Source organism: Puma concolor, chromosome C1, assembly GCF_028749965.1.
Source record: "Puma concolor isolate L17-30 chromosome C1, mPumCon1.1.hap2, whole genome shotgun sequence".
NCBI classification, from domain to species: domain Eukaryota; kingdom Metazoa; phylum Chordata; class Mammalia; order Carnivora; family Felidae; genus Puma; species Puma concolor.
In genome coordinates this window covers 183458337-183477325 of record NC_141674.1, presented here as the reverse complement: position 1 = coordinate 183477325, position 18989 = coordinate 183458337, and the positions used below count along the sequence as shown (strand labels likewise).

The following is an 18989-nucleotide window of genomic DNA, read 5'->3' as shown; positions in this document are numbered from 1 at the left end:
ATATACTGGATATTCGTTATTGTATGGAGTTTTGGGAAGGAATCACTGAACATGTATAAAGACATTTACTTTTGCCTTTACCCACACTGTGATCCTCTAGCTGGTGCAATGGATATGAAATTGAAGTCAGCACAAACACTGAATAAGTATCTTTTTAAAACCTTGACAGTATAGCTTTTTATTCCTCAAAGTGTTAGCTCATTTATTAATCTACCTAAAAGATAATAAGGGGGAGCATTGGGGAGTAAATTTTATTAAGCAGTGTTGTATTTGAAGTTGAAAGGCTCTAGCCTGAGAACACTTGTGCTTTGACACTGTAGCAATGGTATGAGGTTGGCCCTCCTCCAGTCTTCTGGCTTTCTGGCTTCTTCTTCACACAAGCCTTCCTGACTGGTGCCCAGCAGAACTATGCCAGGAAACACACCATCCCCATTGATCTTCTTGGGTTTGACTATGAAGTGATGGAAGACAAAGAGTATAAGCATGCTCCAGAAGATGGTAAGTGCAGTGACAGAATGAGTTAGTTTATATCTAGGTACTGAACAAAGGCTTAACATTCTTGCTTACTTTGCTCGGCTATTAACATTTTAATCATTGTGTATGTAACTTACTCTCAAATAGTTGAGGAAAAGAAATTCGTATGAACTTGCAACATTCTTCACAATCTGTCATCTTAAAAACAAATCAACAGGGCACCAGTTGGAAGAGCGGAGCGTGCAACTCTTGATCTCGGGGTCATGAGTTTGAGGCCCACATAGGGTGTAGAGATTACTTAAATGAAACTTAAAAAAACAACACATCAACAAAGAATTCCAAGTGTCTTAACATCCACATCCCCTCAGTTACTGTCCATGTCTCTACTCCCTTTAAAGCAAATTTCTCCAAAGAATTGTCTTTACATACCCTCTCCGGATTCTCACTTCCTATTTTCCACCTACCTTTCATCTCCTCCAATCAACTGATGATCTTTTCAGAGTTAGTAATGACTTCCATATTGACATATCCCATCAAATGAAATCAGTCTTCATCTTAAACTCTTAACGGTCCTTACAAGTTGACAACTTTCTCTTTCTAAGAGACATCCTTCTCCCTTTGTTTCTCCTGATTTTCCTTTTCTCACTGGACACATTCATGCTTCTTTGCTAGCTTTTTCTCCTCTAAAAATTAGAGTTTCTAAGGACTTAATCCTTCTCATACTTTTATTTCTAACACACACAGAATGGGCATATTAAATGCCTGAAGAGTATTTAACAACCTTCTGCCCAGTTTATTGTTCCTTTAATTATATAAGCCTTTAAAAAAAAATACATTCTCTGTACAGCTCGCTATATTACATGCTGTAAAAGATGTCAATAAATAGACGTTTGAGGGGCGCCTGGGTGGCTCAGTCGGTTGAGCGGCCGACTTCGGCTCAGGTCACGATCTCGCGGTCCGTGAGTTCGAGCCCCACGTCGGGCTCTGTGCTGACAGCTCGGAGCCTGGAGCCTGTTTCGGATTCTGTGTCTCCCTCTCTCTGACCCTCCCCCGTTCATGCTCTGTCTCTGTCTCAAAAATAAATAAACATTAAAAAAAAAAAAAAGACGTTTGAGTTCCTGCACCCTAATAAAGTCAAAATATAGATGAGCAATATACCGTGAAGGATAATTTTGTTCAAACGAAGTAGGAAGGGGGGATAAAGGAGTTTAAACTGGGTAAAAGCAAATCAAAGGAAGGGTATAGAGTTGCTCTGTACCACTGATAGGTGCCAGAAACTGCCCAGCTCTTCACAATAACCCTAGGTTATTAATAGATATTGCTATTATCCCCATTATACTCAGCCAAAACTAAGGCTCAGGAAAGTTAAGTGACTTGCCCAACGTCTCACAGCTAGCAATGGGCAGAGTTAAGCAAACTGCAGGCTGACTCTAATGCTTAGCTAGCTTTCTCTAAGGCCTGCTGAGTATTTTTGTAGAAGTAAAAGTTTGAAAACATCATTACATTTCTCAAGGAAAGTTCCTTGAAGAATCTATGATTCCTAAGTATTTAATTCAGATGCAATGTTTTGTTTTTTTTTTTCCCCTAAATTCTCCTCATCATTATGATAAAAGGCAGGGAAGATGGCATTTGGATTGAAGGCTAGGCAGTATTGGTGTCCCTCAGAGTTAGAGGTTTTTGAACTCAGCTAAAGAATCAAATTTCTAAAAGCATTGCCTGCAGTTTATAAACTAGTTAATATTTAAGATCAAACTACTGAATTGCCAATCATTATACACTGAACTTAGACATTTTACAAGGTAGTTGGTATTTCTTTTTACAGTGACTTACTAATTTAACTCACAACTGCTTTTATTAAATACATTAAAATCCAAACTTATCTTGAAAACAGTGGAGCAAGCATAAAGTACAACTTAAAGATAAATAAGGACTATTTCATGTCCAAGATCATGCAGTAAAGAATAGTCATCAGTTAAACCATTTTACTGAATACTAAAGTATCAGCCAAGGTTTAATTTATAATAGCTAGTAGATATTCACTAAATCACGCATTTTATTATTTTGCACACACACACATACATTTTTACCAGTAAACACAGATATCCACAATTTAGCCTTTTTGTCATTCCTGGCTTTTTCCTTCCAACCTAATTACCAAAACAAAAATAAGGTTCCATGGAATGATTTGGAGCACTAGAATTTTCCCAGGGAACAACTTTCCCATGGGATGCTCATGGGAGGATCCCAGAGCCCATTTGAGAAAAGCTTGGGCTAATTTTTCCCAGTTTCTTTATCTTTACCACTCCACCAGCCTGTCTTTTTCACACACACTTAAGTGTGCACCCGTCCCTGCATTCTGGGGCTTACAAAGAAGTGAGCCTATTTACCTATGATTAAATTAAACATAATGAAAAAGGGCACTCAAAGTGATTCATAAAGTGGCCACAAAGCCACTGTAAATCCACATAGATTTGGAATCTTACTTTCCAGCTGTACTTGCTAAGATTCCTCTTCTTTGAATTACTAGTCCTAATGAAGGACTCACCAGCAAAGGGCATTACATAGCAGGAAGGGAGGCAGATAATCCTGAAGAGAAGGGCTGAAGAAGCCAGACCTGTGTGATGACCACATCTCATGGATGGCAAAAGGTGTGATTCACAGGGTAGGAGCGGCTCTGAATCAGGACCCAGTTAATACCCATCTATCCTTTCAGATCTTGTGTCTTCCATGCGGCCTGTATTGGCTATGAGAAATAAAAATGCGTTTGAACATCCCCATCACATTTTCTATAAAATTGTTACTGGGTTGGAGAAAACTTTATCCTTATTACCACTTTTCTTAGGTGTTGAACTCTTTTGCTCTGACATTGTCTTTTTTTCCCAAGCGAGGAACAGATAATCTAATTGGTTAAAACCAGAGAATTCCTGGGCTATGCTTACATGTCAGTGGGGCAGGGTGTTAAAACAAGTCTTGGACCTGTTTTTTAGTGTCCTCTATTTCCCTATTCCCATCTAGTATTTTTTTTTAAACTATTTATTTAGCTTAATCATTCATTTCTCTATTTTTTTAAAATGTTTATTTTTGAGAGTGTGAGCAGGGGATGGGCAGAGAGGGAGATATAGAATCCGAAGCAGGATCCAGGCTCTGAGCTGTCAGCCGAGACCTATGTGGGGCTCGAACTCACGAACTGTGAGATCATGACCTGAGCTGAAGTTGAAGCTTAACCAACTGAGCCACCCAAGCCCTGCTATTCCCATCTAGTATTGTGGTTGTCCTGCAGGACTTAGATCTGGCTGGAAAGATTAATATATAGCAGAGTGATCTGTCTCTCCCTCAGGCAGGTCTACCCTCCATGTTACTCCAGGCTTAAGATGCATTTTGCAATTCAGGTTTACCAAGTAAAACTTGAAATGTTACTGGACAAGTGCTGTGTCAGTTAATAAAACTGACCTTTTATTCCAACCATTCTTTCCATCAGTTAAAACCTAGAGAGGAAAAAGTCTCCCCCCACCCCAATAGCCTCACTGGATTATCCACATGTGGCTTTAAAAATTAAACTGTAATTAAAATGAAAATTCAGTCCCTCAGTCACATTAGCCATGTTTCAGGTGTTTAATAGCCAGTGGCTACCATATTGGAAACACAGAGAATACTTCTATCATTACAAAAAGTCCTGTTAGAAAACACAGTCCAAGTGGACTTGTATATACCTATATTCAAATCCTGAGGTTTTACACCAAAAGGACGCTCTGACAACTGATCGGAGTTTCAGTGATTTCCTCATTTGTGCTCTTTCGTTAGTGTACATTACATTTTAGAGGGAACTCCTCTCCATGTGTTCTCTCATACATACTAAGGAGAGGTCTGGGAATGAGAATAAATCCTAGAAGGAAAGGAGAAAATTAACTTTCCTGGTATTAGAGGTCTGTGCAAGAGTATTTTGCTCAGGTGCTGCCTAGAAGCCACTGGATCCCTACAATTACAGTAAGAGCTTTTCTTGCAGATTTCATGGCCTCTAACATAATCACTGGCCAATTGACAGTATAAATTTGATGGGGACACCTGGGTGGCTCAGTCAGTTAAGGTTCTGACTCTTGATTTTGACTCAGGTCATGATCTCACAGTTCATGGGTTCGAGCCCCGCGTGGGGTTCTGTGCTGACAGCTCAGAGTCTGAAGCCTATTTCAGATTCTGTGTCTCCCTCTCTACCCCTCTCCTGCTCGTGCTTTGTCTCTCTCAAAAATAAACGTTAAAAAAATTTTTCTTTAAATAAAATTCCTTTTGTTTTATCCTCCACATCTTATCTTACTATTGAATTAACTAGGCAAAATATATTCTTAGAATATGGATGTTAAGACAAAGCACTCAGAATATTGCTTTTACTTTAGAACAAGCCTTAGGGTGCTGCCCTAGCATCATCTGCAGAGTACACACTAATAGGAATTTCAGATTCAAAAGTTAATCAATATGCACATTTAAACAGCTGTATTAACCTGCTTCTTTTATATTTAGGTGTTTTCATTTATGGATTATTTCTGGATGGAGCTTCCTGGAATAGAAAGATCAAGAAACTTGCAGAATCCCATCCCAAAATTCTTTATGATACAGTGCCTGTGGTTAGTACTTGATATTCTAATATTGGGGGGGGGAGCACTATTTTACACACACACACACACACACACACACACACACACACACACACAGTCAATTCTCATTTATAGTAATTACATTTTATAAAGTTCCTACCAACACTGAATTAGTGAATGTGAAACCATAGCTCCTAGGAGAAATACAAAGTTTCTAATGATCCTCTGATCACATTTTTAACTGATCAAGACATGACATTGTTTTGCACTTGTTTAAAAATGCTTGTTTAATATATACTGTTGATTCATTAACATTGAACTCACGAACAACAACACTGTAACTCATGCCTGAACAAAGTCTCCAGTTATTTTCTCCCTAATGCCTATCACAGCCTTCTTGCACTTAGGAACACTAGATAGCACCTGGACACTAGGCTTAGGGGCCATTTTAAACAGAGAGACACCACCACCACCACCAATAACAAAATGCAAAAGACCTGGCATTAAATAAACCGTTAAAAGGAAACTTATTTACAAGAGGTGAAATAGAAAAGCAGAATGTCAACAGACTCAAACTCAGCTGGGAACCTGTTTGTCTGGTGACTCACATTTTTTTGAGACTCTGAGCATGCCTGTGAATGATCATAAAACAGAGTATTGATTTTAGGGTGATGAATAAATTTTAGCAATAATGAAATTTGCACAGAATCCAGGAAGAATGAGGATTGACTATATATGTATCCACATACAAATACATGGATATTTGTATATATACCTTGACTTAAAAATGAAACCTGCAGACTAAAAGGTTAGTATATAAAAATCATCCACATAAAAACTTAAGTTTCCTAGGAACCTATCTTCAGCATGGGCCAACTAAGCTATGTAAGATATTGTTTCCATCTGTTACTGCATCATGAGAAAATGACCGGACAGATTTTCACACACTTCGAAAGGTCAGTCTGGGATGGTGTAATAAAATATGGGTTGTGGATTTACACGGACTATTTGTGGGACAATGGGAACAGCTTAGCGACAGGCAAACATCCCTCAGAGCAGCTCTACCAGGTACAGTGAGGGACCAGCGTAGAGCCAATTGCAACAAACCCTGCCACTTATGCTATTAGGTATGGGCAGAGAGTTTCAAATATGAGACCGAAATTCAAAGTCACAGGGCAATTGTTTGTAATTTTAGGAGTTGATTGGAATCGAACATTTTTCTATTACATGAAAAACTCTTTTAAGGTAGCTTACAATGAATACAAAAGGGATTTATACATGGATGATCTCCAGAATAAGGAAGTCACTTAGGGAGAAAAATTCTCATTAAGAAAATGCGTTCTTGGCTGAAATGAATACACTCACCTTGAGTCCTTAAATTTAACTATATACGAAAAAACTGCTTGATGGATTCCACAATAATGTGGGCAAAATATAGACTAGCATCCACACTAACTCCCTCATATATTTATTTTGACCTGAGAAACCTTCTTAAAAGAGGCTGTGAACAGTGGGGCTGTCATGCCATGTCCTCTCAAGCATTGCTGCTGCTGTTACTGGGAAAAGGAACTCAATTAGATTTTGAAACAGAACACTATTTCATCATTATGAACATAGTTTGTTCTTTACTCTTCTATTCAGAGAGGTTTTTTTTTTTTTTTTTTTTTTTTGAGATTGGTTAGGTTTAACAGTGCTTAACATTCTAGAAACTTGGCTAATGACTTTCTAAAAATAATGTAGGTATATTATAGTTATAAAGAAATGCAGGTAGGTTTTAAACAGCACAATGGATGCCTGAGTAGTTCAGCTACCTGGTTTAGCATCCAACTCGATTTCGGCTCAGGTCATGATCTCATGGTTCCTGAAATCGAGCCCCACGTTAGGCTTTGTGCTGACAGTAGGGAGCCTGCTTGGGATTCTCTCCTTCTCTCTCCCCCTGCCCTGCTTGTGTGTGCACACGTGTGCTAATAAACTTTTAAAAAATTGTTAAAAAATGAACAGCACAATGTACATTATAACCCCTTTAAAACAGTCACCTAAAATGGGGAGGCCATCTAGTTCTAGAATAACTGACAAAATCCTTTCAGAATTTTCTGCTATATGTTTATAGCAGCACTATCAACAATAGCCAAGCTATGGGAAGAGCCCAAGTGTCCACTGACTGATGAACGGATAAAGAAGATGTGGTATGTATGCACAACAGAATATTACTCAGCCATCAAAAACAATGAAATCTTGCTATTTGTGATGACACGGAGCTCGAGTGTATTATGTGAAGCAAAATAAGTCAGAAAGACAAATACCATATGATTTCATTCACAAGTGGAATTTAAGAAACAAAACAGATGAACATATAGTATGGGAAAAAGAGGGAAGCAAACCATGAGACTCTTAATGATAGAGAACAAACTGAGGATTGCTGAAAGGGAGGTAGGCAGGGGATGGACGAACAGGGTGATGGGTATTAAGGAGGGCATTTGTTATGATGAGCACTGGGTGCTCACTAAATTCTGCTCCTAAATCACTAAATTTTACTCCTGAAACCAGTATTACACTATATGTTAAACTAGAATTTAAATAAAAACTTAGAAGAAAAAGAATTTTGGGGGAATGGCCTTTATTAAATTAATACAGTGACACGAGTTTAAGTATCAATGGTGATGGTTCTCTCTGAAAGTATGTATGATTTTGTTGTTACTGTAAATGCCAAAAGTCATCCCGCAGAGAAGTATGGTGAAGAAGTGAGGAATACATTGATAACACATGTTTTCTGACAGGTGAAATAACTATTTTTTCTCATAGGCTCTGAAGGTAGTTCTGAAAGCACTAAGAAAAAAATCTTTTGAGCAAAATACCTAGGAATAAATTTTGACCAAAGAAATCGAAAATGACACAAATGGGAAGACAGTCCATGCTCATGGCTTGGAAGAATAGTTAAAATGCCCTACTACCCAAAGCCATCTATAGATTTAATGCAATCCCTATCAAAATACCAACAACATTTATCACAGAATGCCAAAATTTGTATGGAACCACAAAACACCTTGAACAGCCAAAGCAATCTTGAGAAAAAAGAACAAAGCTGAATGTATTAAAATTCCAGATTGTAAAATATACTACAAAGCCACAGTAATCAAAAGAGTATGGAACTGGCACAAAAACAGACAAATGGATCAATGGAACAGAAAGAGAGAACCCAGAAATAACTCTACACTTATATGACCAATTAATCTACAACGAAGGAGGCAAGAATAGATAATGGGGAAAAGACAATCTCTTCAAAAAATGATGCTGAGAAAAAGCTGGACAGCTACTTGCAAAAGAATGAAACTGGGCCATTTTCTTACACCATACACAAAATAAATCCAAAATGGATTCAAGACCAAAATGTGGGACCCCAAAATAATAAAATGCCTAGAAGAAAACATAGGCAGTAATCTCCTTCACAGTGGTTTTAGCAATATTTTCTAGATAGGTCTCCTGAGGCAAGGGAAACAAAAGCAAACATAAATTATTGGGACGATAAAAGGCTTTTGCATTGAGAAGGAAACCAACAAAAAAAGGCAACCTACTGAATAGGGGAAGATATTTGCAAATGATTACATCCAGTAAAGGGTTAATATCTAAACTATATAAAGAACTTCTATAACTCAAGACTGGAAAAAAAAAAAAAAAAGAAATGGGCAGAGGACCTGAATAGTTTTCCAAAGAGAACCTACAGGTGGTAAACATATGAAAAGACACTCAACGTCACTAATCATCAGGGAAATGCAAATGAAACCGCAATGAGGGATCACTTGATACCTGTCAGAATTGCCAGAATCAAAAAGAAACAGGTGTTAGTGAAGACGTGGAAGAAAAGGAACCCTCGTACACTGTTGGTAGGAATGCAGACTGGTGCAGCCATTATGGAAAACAGTATGGAGGTTCCTCATATATTATATATATGTGTGTGTATATGTGTACATGTATATTATATATACATAACACACAGAATAGAATATTATTCAGCCATAAAAAAGAATGAGACCTTGCCATTTACAGCAACATGAATGGACCTAGAAGGTATATCAGGGAAAGACAAATACCATATGATTTCACTCATGTGGAATCTTAAACAAATGAAGAAACCAAGACAAAGAAAAAAAAAAAAAAAAAGACCAGACTCTTAAATACAGAGAGCAAGTTGGTGGTTGCTAGAGGAGAGGTGTGTTGGCAGGGGGGATGTGGGTGAAATAACGAGGAATAAGAGGTACAAACTTCCAGTTATAAAATAAATGTGGAGATGAAAACACCCCGATATGTGAAAACACACCCATATGGTGAGTACAGTCAGTCAGTGACATTGGGGGAAGTATACTTACATGGTGAGCACTGAGTGATGGTACAGAATTGTCAAATCATTATGTTGTATACCTGAAACTAATACAACACTGTTAATTATACTTCAGTTATAAAAAATGCTAAAACAACTGCAAATTAAATACCTTGAGAATGGAAGCACTGCTAACAAAAGATCTATTTGGGCCATAGAAATTTGCAGATATAGAACTAACTTAATACCCTGCTATTAGGTTCAAATGTAAATATCAACACTGTTGACGTGAAGTTTTATGCATTTTCTTCCAGATGTGGCTAAAGCCCTGCAAGAGGGTAGACATACCAGAACGACCGAGTTATGTTGCTCCATTGTATAAGACAAGTGAGCGGAGAGGAACATTATCCACCACTGGACATTCTACAAATTTTGTGATTGCCATGACTCTTCCCTCGGATCAACCCATGGAGCACTGGATTGGACGGGGTGTAGCATTATTATGTCAACTTAATTCATAATCAGAAGATACCATTTCCGTGTTCCAACTTCTTGTTGGATGGTAGAATAGAAAATAAAGCAGTTTGGTTTAAGTCAATTTCACTAAAGCTGTATAAATTAGAAATTTATGTGCAAATGCCGCTTATATTTAAAATGACTCATGCTTCAGTGTAAGGAAATGTTCTGAAATAAGACTAAAGAAAACACACTGGTATATTTGCTCTTTTTGAATAACTTTATTTTGGGAGAGTTCCATAAGCATTAGGAACATACATAAAATGACACACCACTGTTGACAATGAAAAAAACAGCATTTGATCATTTCCAGCTTTATAAATTTTTTTTAAAATGATTCAGTTACAACAACAAAAAAAGGTTTAGGTATTTTAGCAAGTATCACCTTGCAGGACCATAATCATATTTAAGCCACTGACTTACTGTTAATGGAAAAAATTCACACTGCATCTAGTTACTATTGTATTTCTACGCATAATCACAGCTGATTGAATGCAATGTGATATACACCAAAATTCATATGGATGTCACACAGTGACAGCATTGTACAAGTAACATTAACAACCTCCAACAAACACATGTTAAATTAGACTGGTCAAGCTCAATGGAATGTTGGAGCCGAACAGAAATGTAGTGGAATTCAGATTGTCTGGTCAGACTTGAAACTATACATCAGAATGACATGAAAACTAAATACTGGTGGAACCCTAACAAAATACTAGCAGCAACTGTTACAGCCCTCTTAACAGGTTTTTAAAAATCTAGCAAATGAAGATAATGTAATACCATTTTTGAGAGAATATAAAACTTTATATACTTCAGCAGAACCTGTTTTCAACCAGACCTTTACGACGGGGAGTATATTCCAACTGTTGCTTTTCATAAAAGTTTTAAAATTAAGCAGATTTAATGCCAGAATGCAGAATCTTCCTTGGGTATAAAAATGCAAAAATGAATTATATATCTTGGTTCAGAAAGCAAGATATTTTAATCACTCGAAGTTGGCAGTACTAAATAAAATAACAGCACCTTTTACTAGGTTGCTTGAAGGGCCAAGCAATGAGATGAAGGCTGTCCTAATTCAGTGCCCAATGCTGAAGATATTCTATGTTAAAAAAAAAAAAAAAAAAAAAAAAAACAAAAACAGAAAACCAAAACCTACTTATTACAGGAGGCCGTGAGAAAAGCCAGAAATAATTTTTCAAATTCAGGCACAAATTAAGGAAATAACACCTAAGCTTCCTCGCTCACAGCATAAAGAAGAAACCCTGGCAATACTCTTAATACCTGGAAACATGTGCTGCTCTCGAAGTTTTATTTTTTTGTTTAAAGTTCACGAAGTAAGAGGAAAGGGGCTGAGGAAAAGGAGGAGGAAATGAAAACATGGTAAATGGAATGGAAAGAGTTTGGCTCTTAAATATTTGAACAGTAAGATTTTTAAAGCAGCCGCACTGGTAGCCAAGCAGATTAAAACCAAGCTGCCTGCACATAGTTCAAATACAGTTTACGTGGCATGAATGAAGGCCGTGTGGCACAAGACGTCAACAGAAAGCTACATGCAATGTGACTAGTACTACAAATTACTGGGTCAAAATTCAGGATAAACACGGCTCGCACTTCTCACAAATCACTCAATTATGGTAGAACAGGGCATCTATAAAAGAGACCAACCCCTATCAGGCACCAACCGCATATCTTGGCACAAAATGATTAAGTGATTTTAGCGGAGTTATTTAAGTGTATCTCCCAAGTCACTCGGTACCATGCTAGCTATGGTATCAATGGAGATTTTCCTCATAACCATTTTAATGGACATACAGATTAGGATATGGTAAACGTGGATTTTCTGCCTTACCTCACTGCCAGTCACAGCATGTGCTCTAGGTTCCAAAGCCAAGCTGGTAAAGCAATGCATACATTTAGAACTTAAATTTCCCAAATAACTAGTTAGTACTGTTAAAGTAGCAGAACTGAATATTTAGATCATGTTTGGGTTCTTCTTTGTTCTGATGTTTCCTAGAGGGTTACACTCTGAATGAAAAAAACATTTTACCACATGCTCCAACTCCCTACCCCCACCAAAAATCCCAAAACAAAAACAAAATTAAAGTTTGAAAGAAAAAACACCCAAACACCAAGTATAATATTAATACGAAGAACCATTATGAATCTTTCGTTAAACTGAAGCTCACACAAACATACAACCACAGATTTCAGTAGTTTAGGCTGCAAGTTTAAACACTATGCCAATATATACAAAAATAGTAACTCTAGATTCAAGAATAAGGGCTTTTCCCAATGCTAAATTCATACTCTAATGCAGCCTGAGCCTTCCTCTAGTTCCTATAGCCTACCTAATGCAGTTTCAAAACTGTATCAAGTTGATCCCCATTACCTTATGTATATATGTAACTGAATTAAAGGATGCTACAATTCATTTTTAGCACAAAGAAAAGTCTGCCCGAAGTCCATTTAAAATATTTTTAAAGTTTAAATGATTTTTTTGGTTCAATTTCTATTTCTGCATAGCCACAGAAGTTTCTACTACCAAAGAGACTACTTTAGTGTTTTATATGATTATTCTTTTAAAAGTCTTAAACCTATATCAACATTGGTTCATGGAGTCCCATTTTCTCCTTTCTTTATCACAAGCTTTGTATTTTTAAAAGACCCCTTCACACAGGGAAAAGCAGTACTGAGCACCAACCAGTCTTTTGTGGTTAGGCTCAGATCTATGGAACTTGTAAGTAGTGCAAGCCACTGACTTTTCTTTGAGCAAAATGTGCGCACAGCACTAGGAACAGCTGCACAGCTGCATGGGAACATTCTCGTAATCCACAATGGTGACTGGGAATGGTTAAAACTGGAGGTCAAACACAATTTTGTCTTCATAGAGGGCAATCACCAGCATGATGGCAAATCCAAACAGCAATCCTAAATTCTGAAGAATAAATTGCCCCACTGGACAAAAGCCATGTTCTTCATTGTCACCATCACCATGCAACATTTCTGGAAGCTGGAAAAAACGAAAACAAAACAAAACAGATACTTACAAGCAATTTTGTAATAATATTCTCAACTTTTTAAAACATTCTTCTAGTTTAAACTAACGGATAAAGCACAACTACAAATAAATTATTCTATTCAACATAATGCTATCCGTAACACAGATTTCACTCAAGCACTGACAAAGTTCATGCTTTAGCTGTGTAGTAAGTAAATACGAAATCTGTTCCCTCCTAAATCCCAAACGAATGCACATAATATGCGCATTGGTCATTTTTTAAAGTCACCATCCATCAACCTTGTCACTTCCGGCATTTCCTTTATGCTAAAGTATAAGACAACTTATTATTGCCAATAAAACTCTCCAAAAGAACACCGCATTTCCCACATTTGCTGATCTTAAACTCACTGAGAACGTAATATTCTTTGGGGGGATATCTAATTCAAAACTGTTTCATTTCTTCACCCTTTCCTTTAAAATTCTCATATTCAACTGCTGACAGCAAGGACAGACATTTACAGATGATACCTAACTGGCATCTCTATGCCCTTTGTCCACTATTTTCCTTCCCATAATAGAGAAAATAGTCTATCAAACCTATCCAGCAGAACCGCTCCCCAAGTTATACATGCTGCTTTCACAGTATACTCTACGACAAAATTTCAAAAACCTGAAAGTTTCCAATACTTTTAAAGGCACAGCTCACTGAAGTTTATAGTCTTGATTTCTAAAGCTTAAGGATATACCATTACATTTAAGAATAATCCATAGTTCGAAGCATAAATCTTAAGTTTTGATTTAAGTAAATATGATTTGTTAAAGAGATGTACATTATTATAAGCATAGTCTTTCCTCCCACACCTAGTCAAAATTGTGCGAGAATAGCTACTTCTACTTTTTACTTCCACTCTGTGTATTGTTTTTCAAGTTTGCAATGAGTATCGTTAGATGATAATGAGATGCTACTCTCTTAGACACTAAGCTTTACTCCAAACAATACCTTGGTGCTTTGGGTTTAGGGAGGAGAAATGTAGTATTTTTTCTGTTTAATGTTTATTTATTTTTGAGAGAGAGAGAGAATATGCGTGTGAGTAGGGAAGGACCAGAGAGAGACAGAGACACAGAATCTGAAGCAAGCTCCAGGCTTCGAGCTGTCAGCATAGAGCCCGATATGCGGCCTGAACTCACCAACAATGAGATCATGACCTGAGCCGAAGTCGGACGCCCAACCGACTGAGCCGCCCAGGCGCCCCAAGGAGAAATGTAGTATTAAGAACATAATGCCTGTCTAGGAAGAAACACCATTATTCATTATTAAATAATGAGTACAATTAATCCAACTACCGTATCCGACACTGCTACAGTATATTTAACAGTCTCCTGAGGATCCTATTTAAGAATGACTTCATGCTGATCATCTATTTTGTTCCCAAGTCTATGGCAGCAGTGTGGAGGCTACTGTTCTTTTCCAGCAGAGTAGAGTAATTGTGACAGAAACTACTACAAACAGAATAGCTGATGAACTGTGACAGAGACTGTATGGTCTACAAAGCCTAAATATTTACTATCTGTCCCTTTACAGAATATTTGCCAAACTCTAGATTCAGACTAAACCAGGCAATTTCCAAACTCATGGTTCTAGTAAAAAGACTATTTTTTATTATATCTTTTCTCCTTTCCTCAAGTTTTTATTAAGACAAAAACTTTTAATTCTGGCTTAACATTTAAGCATATGTAATATACAGGACTTTTCTCAGAAACACCCCCTCCAGATAGGTACACATACCAGCCAGAAGACGCACTATGCCTTCCCCACATTCAATTCAGTCCTGAATACCCACACCCATGTCTGTTGATCATAAGCACAGCAAAAGCCAGCCAGTATCTACTGGTATGGCCCTACAACAGCGCTTCCAAACTGGTTGATAAACAGCTGCTATCCAAAGGCCCTTAAAACCAGATGGGCGCTTATAATACCTGGATACCCTAAAGGTACCTCAAACCAAAATTTCTGGTACTGTTGCTATCATACTGAATTATTGTAAATGAATACAAACTTCCTCCCTATAGTCAAAGTGGTCTTTCTAAAACAAAAATGTGATGTCATTGTTGCTTAACTCTGTAATGGCTCCTCAAAATTTATAATTAAAAATTTATAAAATTTACACTAAATTCTCTTTTATAGCACTGTGTGTTGTAGGACTGTCATGATCTGGCCAACATCTGATGACGATGTAATAGGAAAAAAATAATTTCAGTGTTATTAAAATCCTAAAATATATGTGGATAGTTTTCCCTCTTGGACACTTAGAGTATTTCCAATATAACTGTAACATTGTAAATGCTACTGCAAAAAACACTTTAATACAGTTTTTTGTTTGCTTGCTTGTTGTAATAGCAATAGTCATGATGGATTATTTTCTCTAAAATACAGTCCCAGGAGGAGACTCACTAGTCAAAGGAACGATGCTATTCATTATTCTGCTTTCTCATATGACCCTTTCTCTTGCTTCTAATAAACTATTCAACAGTTTTTAAGACTCAGCTCAGATCTCCCATTCCAGAGAAACTTCCCTAATTTTATTTCCCAATTTTTTAGCCAACATAGTTTTACAAAGATGGTACACTACTCTATTGTAATCCATTATTAAAAGGATTCTAATTAATGGCTAGTTTTCTCCTTCATTAGACTCTAAATCCTTCCTGGAAAGATTCTCATTTTTTTTTTTTTTTATATATATATATCTTTAGGTTCCTAGTATAAGAATTAGCTCATTTTTCATTCAACTAATTGTGAACTACTTTTCTAGCAGTAAACGAAATACTACCAAAAATGCTTGCCGTCTCAGAATGGGTATCCATGTGGGGCCCATAAGGAACTCAATAAATAAGTAAAATGTTTAGTGTATTATTTATAGATCAAGATCTAAGTCCAAAGGAGAAAAAAAGTAGGGACAGAATGTGTAAAATGTTGGGGTAGCGGTTGAAATTTTAGATGGGATGCCTCACAGAAGGGAAAAAGCTAGCCCGAAGAATGTCCACAGGCAAAATATTCCACATAGAGCGATCAGCAAGAGCCAGGCCCCTACGGCAGAGTGTGCCTCCTGGGGAAAAGGAGAAGATGAGGTATAGTTCAAGAAATTAGAGAGGGAGAGGGAGAGGAAATGCACAGGAGCCACCGAAGAGTTTGAAGCACACAAGTGACATGACTGTTGACCCAGAATGTCGTGGACAGGGCAACAGCAGGGCAAAAGCAGGGAGAAAGTTAAAGAGAAGAAGATGGTGGTGGCTTGAAGGAGCATGGTGGCCACAGAGGTGGTTAGGGGGCAGAGCCCTCCCAAGACGAGCCAGAGGTAGGGTGGACAGAGAGACTTGAGTCAAAGAATGATAGTCAGGGTTTTGATCTGAGCAACCAGAAGAATGGAATCATCATGTATGACAGAGAATCCCTACAGGAGTTGCTGGTTCAAGAAGTTAAGGCTGGCAGATCTCAAGAGCTGCGATCTGAACATAATCAGCTTGTACTTCTGTTCAGAGAGTCAGGGAAGCAGGTAGATAGATTAACTGAGTTAAGGAAAAAGTCTGCTAAAGATGTAAACATAGGAATTACCAGTCAATAAAAATTTAAAGCCGTGAGACTAAATGGAATTACCTAGAGGGCTTTCACCCACAGTTACAGGTAAGGGAGAAGAGACTCAGAAAACAAATTGAGAAAGAAAGGCCGGGAAGGTGGTAAGCCAGGAGATGGTGATGGCAGGAAAGCATTTCAAAAAGAAGAGAATGAGCAACTGCGAAATACCGCTGAACAGAGATGGGATGGGGTGAATGACCACTGGACTCAGCGACATCGTGGACGACTGCCAGATAACAATCTGGCACAGCAGTCAGGGAGAATACCTGATATGGCCAAACTCAAGAGAGATGAGAATCAAAAATTAAGAAAGCGTAATTTGCTCTGTAAGGGAAGAAAATGGTGGTTGAGGACTAAAATAGAAACTAGAGTTAAGAAAGTCCTCTCTCCTACCTTTTGAAGTGAGGAGTACACGAGGTTTACGTGCTTGTAGGAATGATCCAGCAGAGAGGGGAAAATGACCAACACGAGAGAGAATTTGGGAGAATTTCAGTAAGTTAGTGAAAAGAGGACAAGTTCTAGGGAGCGGTTTTAAGAAGCTGACCTCTTTGAGGAACACAGAGATTCCTCCAGTGTAATAGGAAAGGGAGTAAACTAACAGATACAGGCAGATGAGTAAAAATGGTGATGGGAACCTGTGGCAAGTTGTCTCAATGGCTTCAGGGTTCTCCATAAAACAGGAAGTAAGGTAATCAGCTGAGCATGGGGACAAGAAATGAGGTGTTAGAGTCTATGAAAAGATAGGGAAGTGGTGAACTGTAGGTACAGAGCGTCAACATTTTTTTAATGTTTTTATTTTTGAGAGAGAAAGAGAGAGAGAGAGCACGCGTGTGCATGCACAAGCGGGGGAGGGGCAGAGAGAGAGGGAGACACAGAATCCGAAGCAGGCTCCAGGCTCTGAGCTGTCAGCACAGAGCCCAACACGGGGCTCAAACTTGTGAACCATGAGATCATAACCTGAGCTGAAGTTGGATGCTTAACCGACTGAGCCACCCAGGCACCCTGTAAACAGTTTTTCTTTTCTTTTGTTGATACTTTCTAAATTTTCTATTATAAATAGGCATTAATTCTATCATTAAAAATTCAGGTTATATGATTTTGAAATGAGACCATCTACTAGATCCTACCAGGAAGAAAAGTGAACATAATGTTTGAAAACAAAAAGTAGGGGCACCTGGGTGGTTCAGTTTGTTAAGCGTTCTACTCTTGATCTTGGCTCGGGCCATGATCTAACGGTTCATGAGATCGAGCCCCACTTTGGGCTATGTGCTGACAGTGCAGACCCTGATTGGGATTCTCTCTCCCTCTCAAAATAAATAAATAAACTTAAAAAAAAAGTAATTAAACTGCTAGTTCTGCAAATACACTACCTAACATATTTAAGATATAAAGGTAAAATTAAAACTATTTGCTAGTGTTTAGATTTATTAACTTTAAAGTTAGAAAAAATGAAAATTACACAAATCCCTAGGAAAATATACCATTTTCTGCAGAAGATTGGCTTCCCTAAGAAGTATTTCTTGTTTGCCATAAAACAAGCTCAAAGAATTATTTTATTAACAAACCACACCACAGTATTACAAATTTTAATAGTGTAACAATTATCTCTAAATATTACTGATGATTACTTTGAATAGTAATATCATTTGATCAAAAATTTTCAGCATCTCAACTGATTTTCAGAGAGGAAACCCTTCTATTTGTCTTTCCCTAATAGACTATTTAGGATTTCACATGTTTTAAAATGGGTTCCATTTTTAAAAATATTCTTTTAAACTACATCCAAAGGTTTCTTCCATTTCTGGAAGGTGCATTCTATTTACAGATTTGGTAATAATCACAAAACTATAAAGTATCTTACCATATCCACCAAGGCGACATAAAGGAACATGCCTGCAGTGATTGCAAAGATCCAAAGTGTGATGTTATTGGCATACTGACCCACAGCTGTGCCTATAAGCATGCCTATGTAAGCCATCATGGCAGAGAGGAGGTTGTATACAATTGCTTGCCTTACAGTCATGCCAGCTTTAAGAAGAACTGCAAAATCACCTGCAGTAAAGACACAATGTGAGAGTTTTACAATCACAGGATTTTACACACACATTTAAGGGGAAAAAGCAGGAAACAAAATAAAAAACTGATATAAAAATACACCTTTAATAACTGAGATTTTATTATAAACATTTATTTTTTACTTAATTGAACCTAATACAGGCAAAACTTGGGTGAATCTCACAGGCACGATGCTCAGAGCCAGTCTGAAAGGTTATATACGATTCTATTTATATGATATCTCAAAAAGATAAAACTACAGTGAAGAACATTCCAAGGTCTCCAGAAACAGGGGTGGGACTACAATGGGACTACAAGAAGGGAACTGTTGGGATGATGGAATTGTTAGAAGTCTACAGACATGTGAAAACTCAAAGAACTGCTTATCAAAAAGCAAAGGTCAAT

At 37.5% G+C, this 18989-nt stretch overlaps 2 protein-coding genes across 10 annotated transcripts in view; one reads left to right on the top strand and one right to left on the bottom strand.

Annotated features, from left to right (window-relative positions):
* The window catches only part of DNAH7 (dynein axonemal heavy chain 7), a 271037-nt gene extending 260136 nt beyond the window's left edge, over window positions 1-10901 (top strand). For all 4 annotated transcript variants that reach the window (XM_086719178.1, XM_086719180.1, XM_025929537.2 and 1 more), the window contains 3 exons: window positions 321-498; window positions 4987-5090; window positions 9690-10901. In XM_086719178.1, coding sequence (XP_086575304.1) covers window positions 321-498; window positions 4987-5090; window positions 9690-9896 — 489 coding nt within the window. In that variant the 3' untranslated portion in view covers window positions 9897-10901. The remainder of the gene's footprint in view (window positions 1-320; window positions 499-4986; window positions 5091-9689) is intronic.
* Window positions 10093-18989, bottom strand: part of SLC39A10 (solute carrier family 39 member 10) — a 147683-nt gene continuing 138786 nt past the window's right edge. For all 6 annotated transcript variants that reach the window (XM_086719184.1, XM_025934838.2, XM_086719182.1 and 3 more), the window contains 2 exons: window positions 18391-18581; window positions 10093-12907 (listed from right to left, as the gene is read on the bottom strand). In XM_086719184.1, the coding sequence (XP_086575310.1) occupies window positions 12749-12907; window positions 18391-18581 (350 nt within the window). In that variant the 3' untranslated portion in view covers window positions 10093-12748. The remainder of the gene's footprint in view (window positions 12908-18390; window positions 18582-18989) is intronic.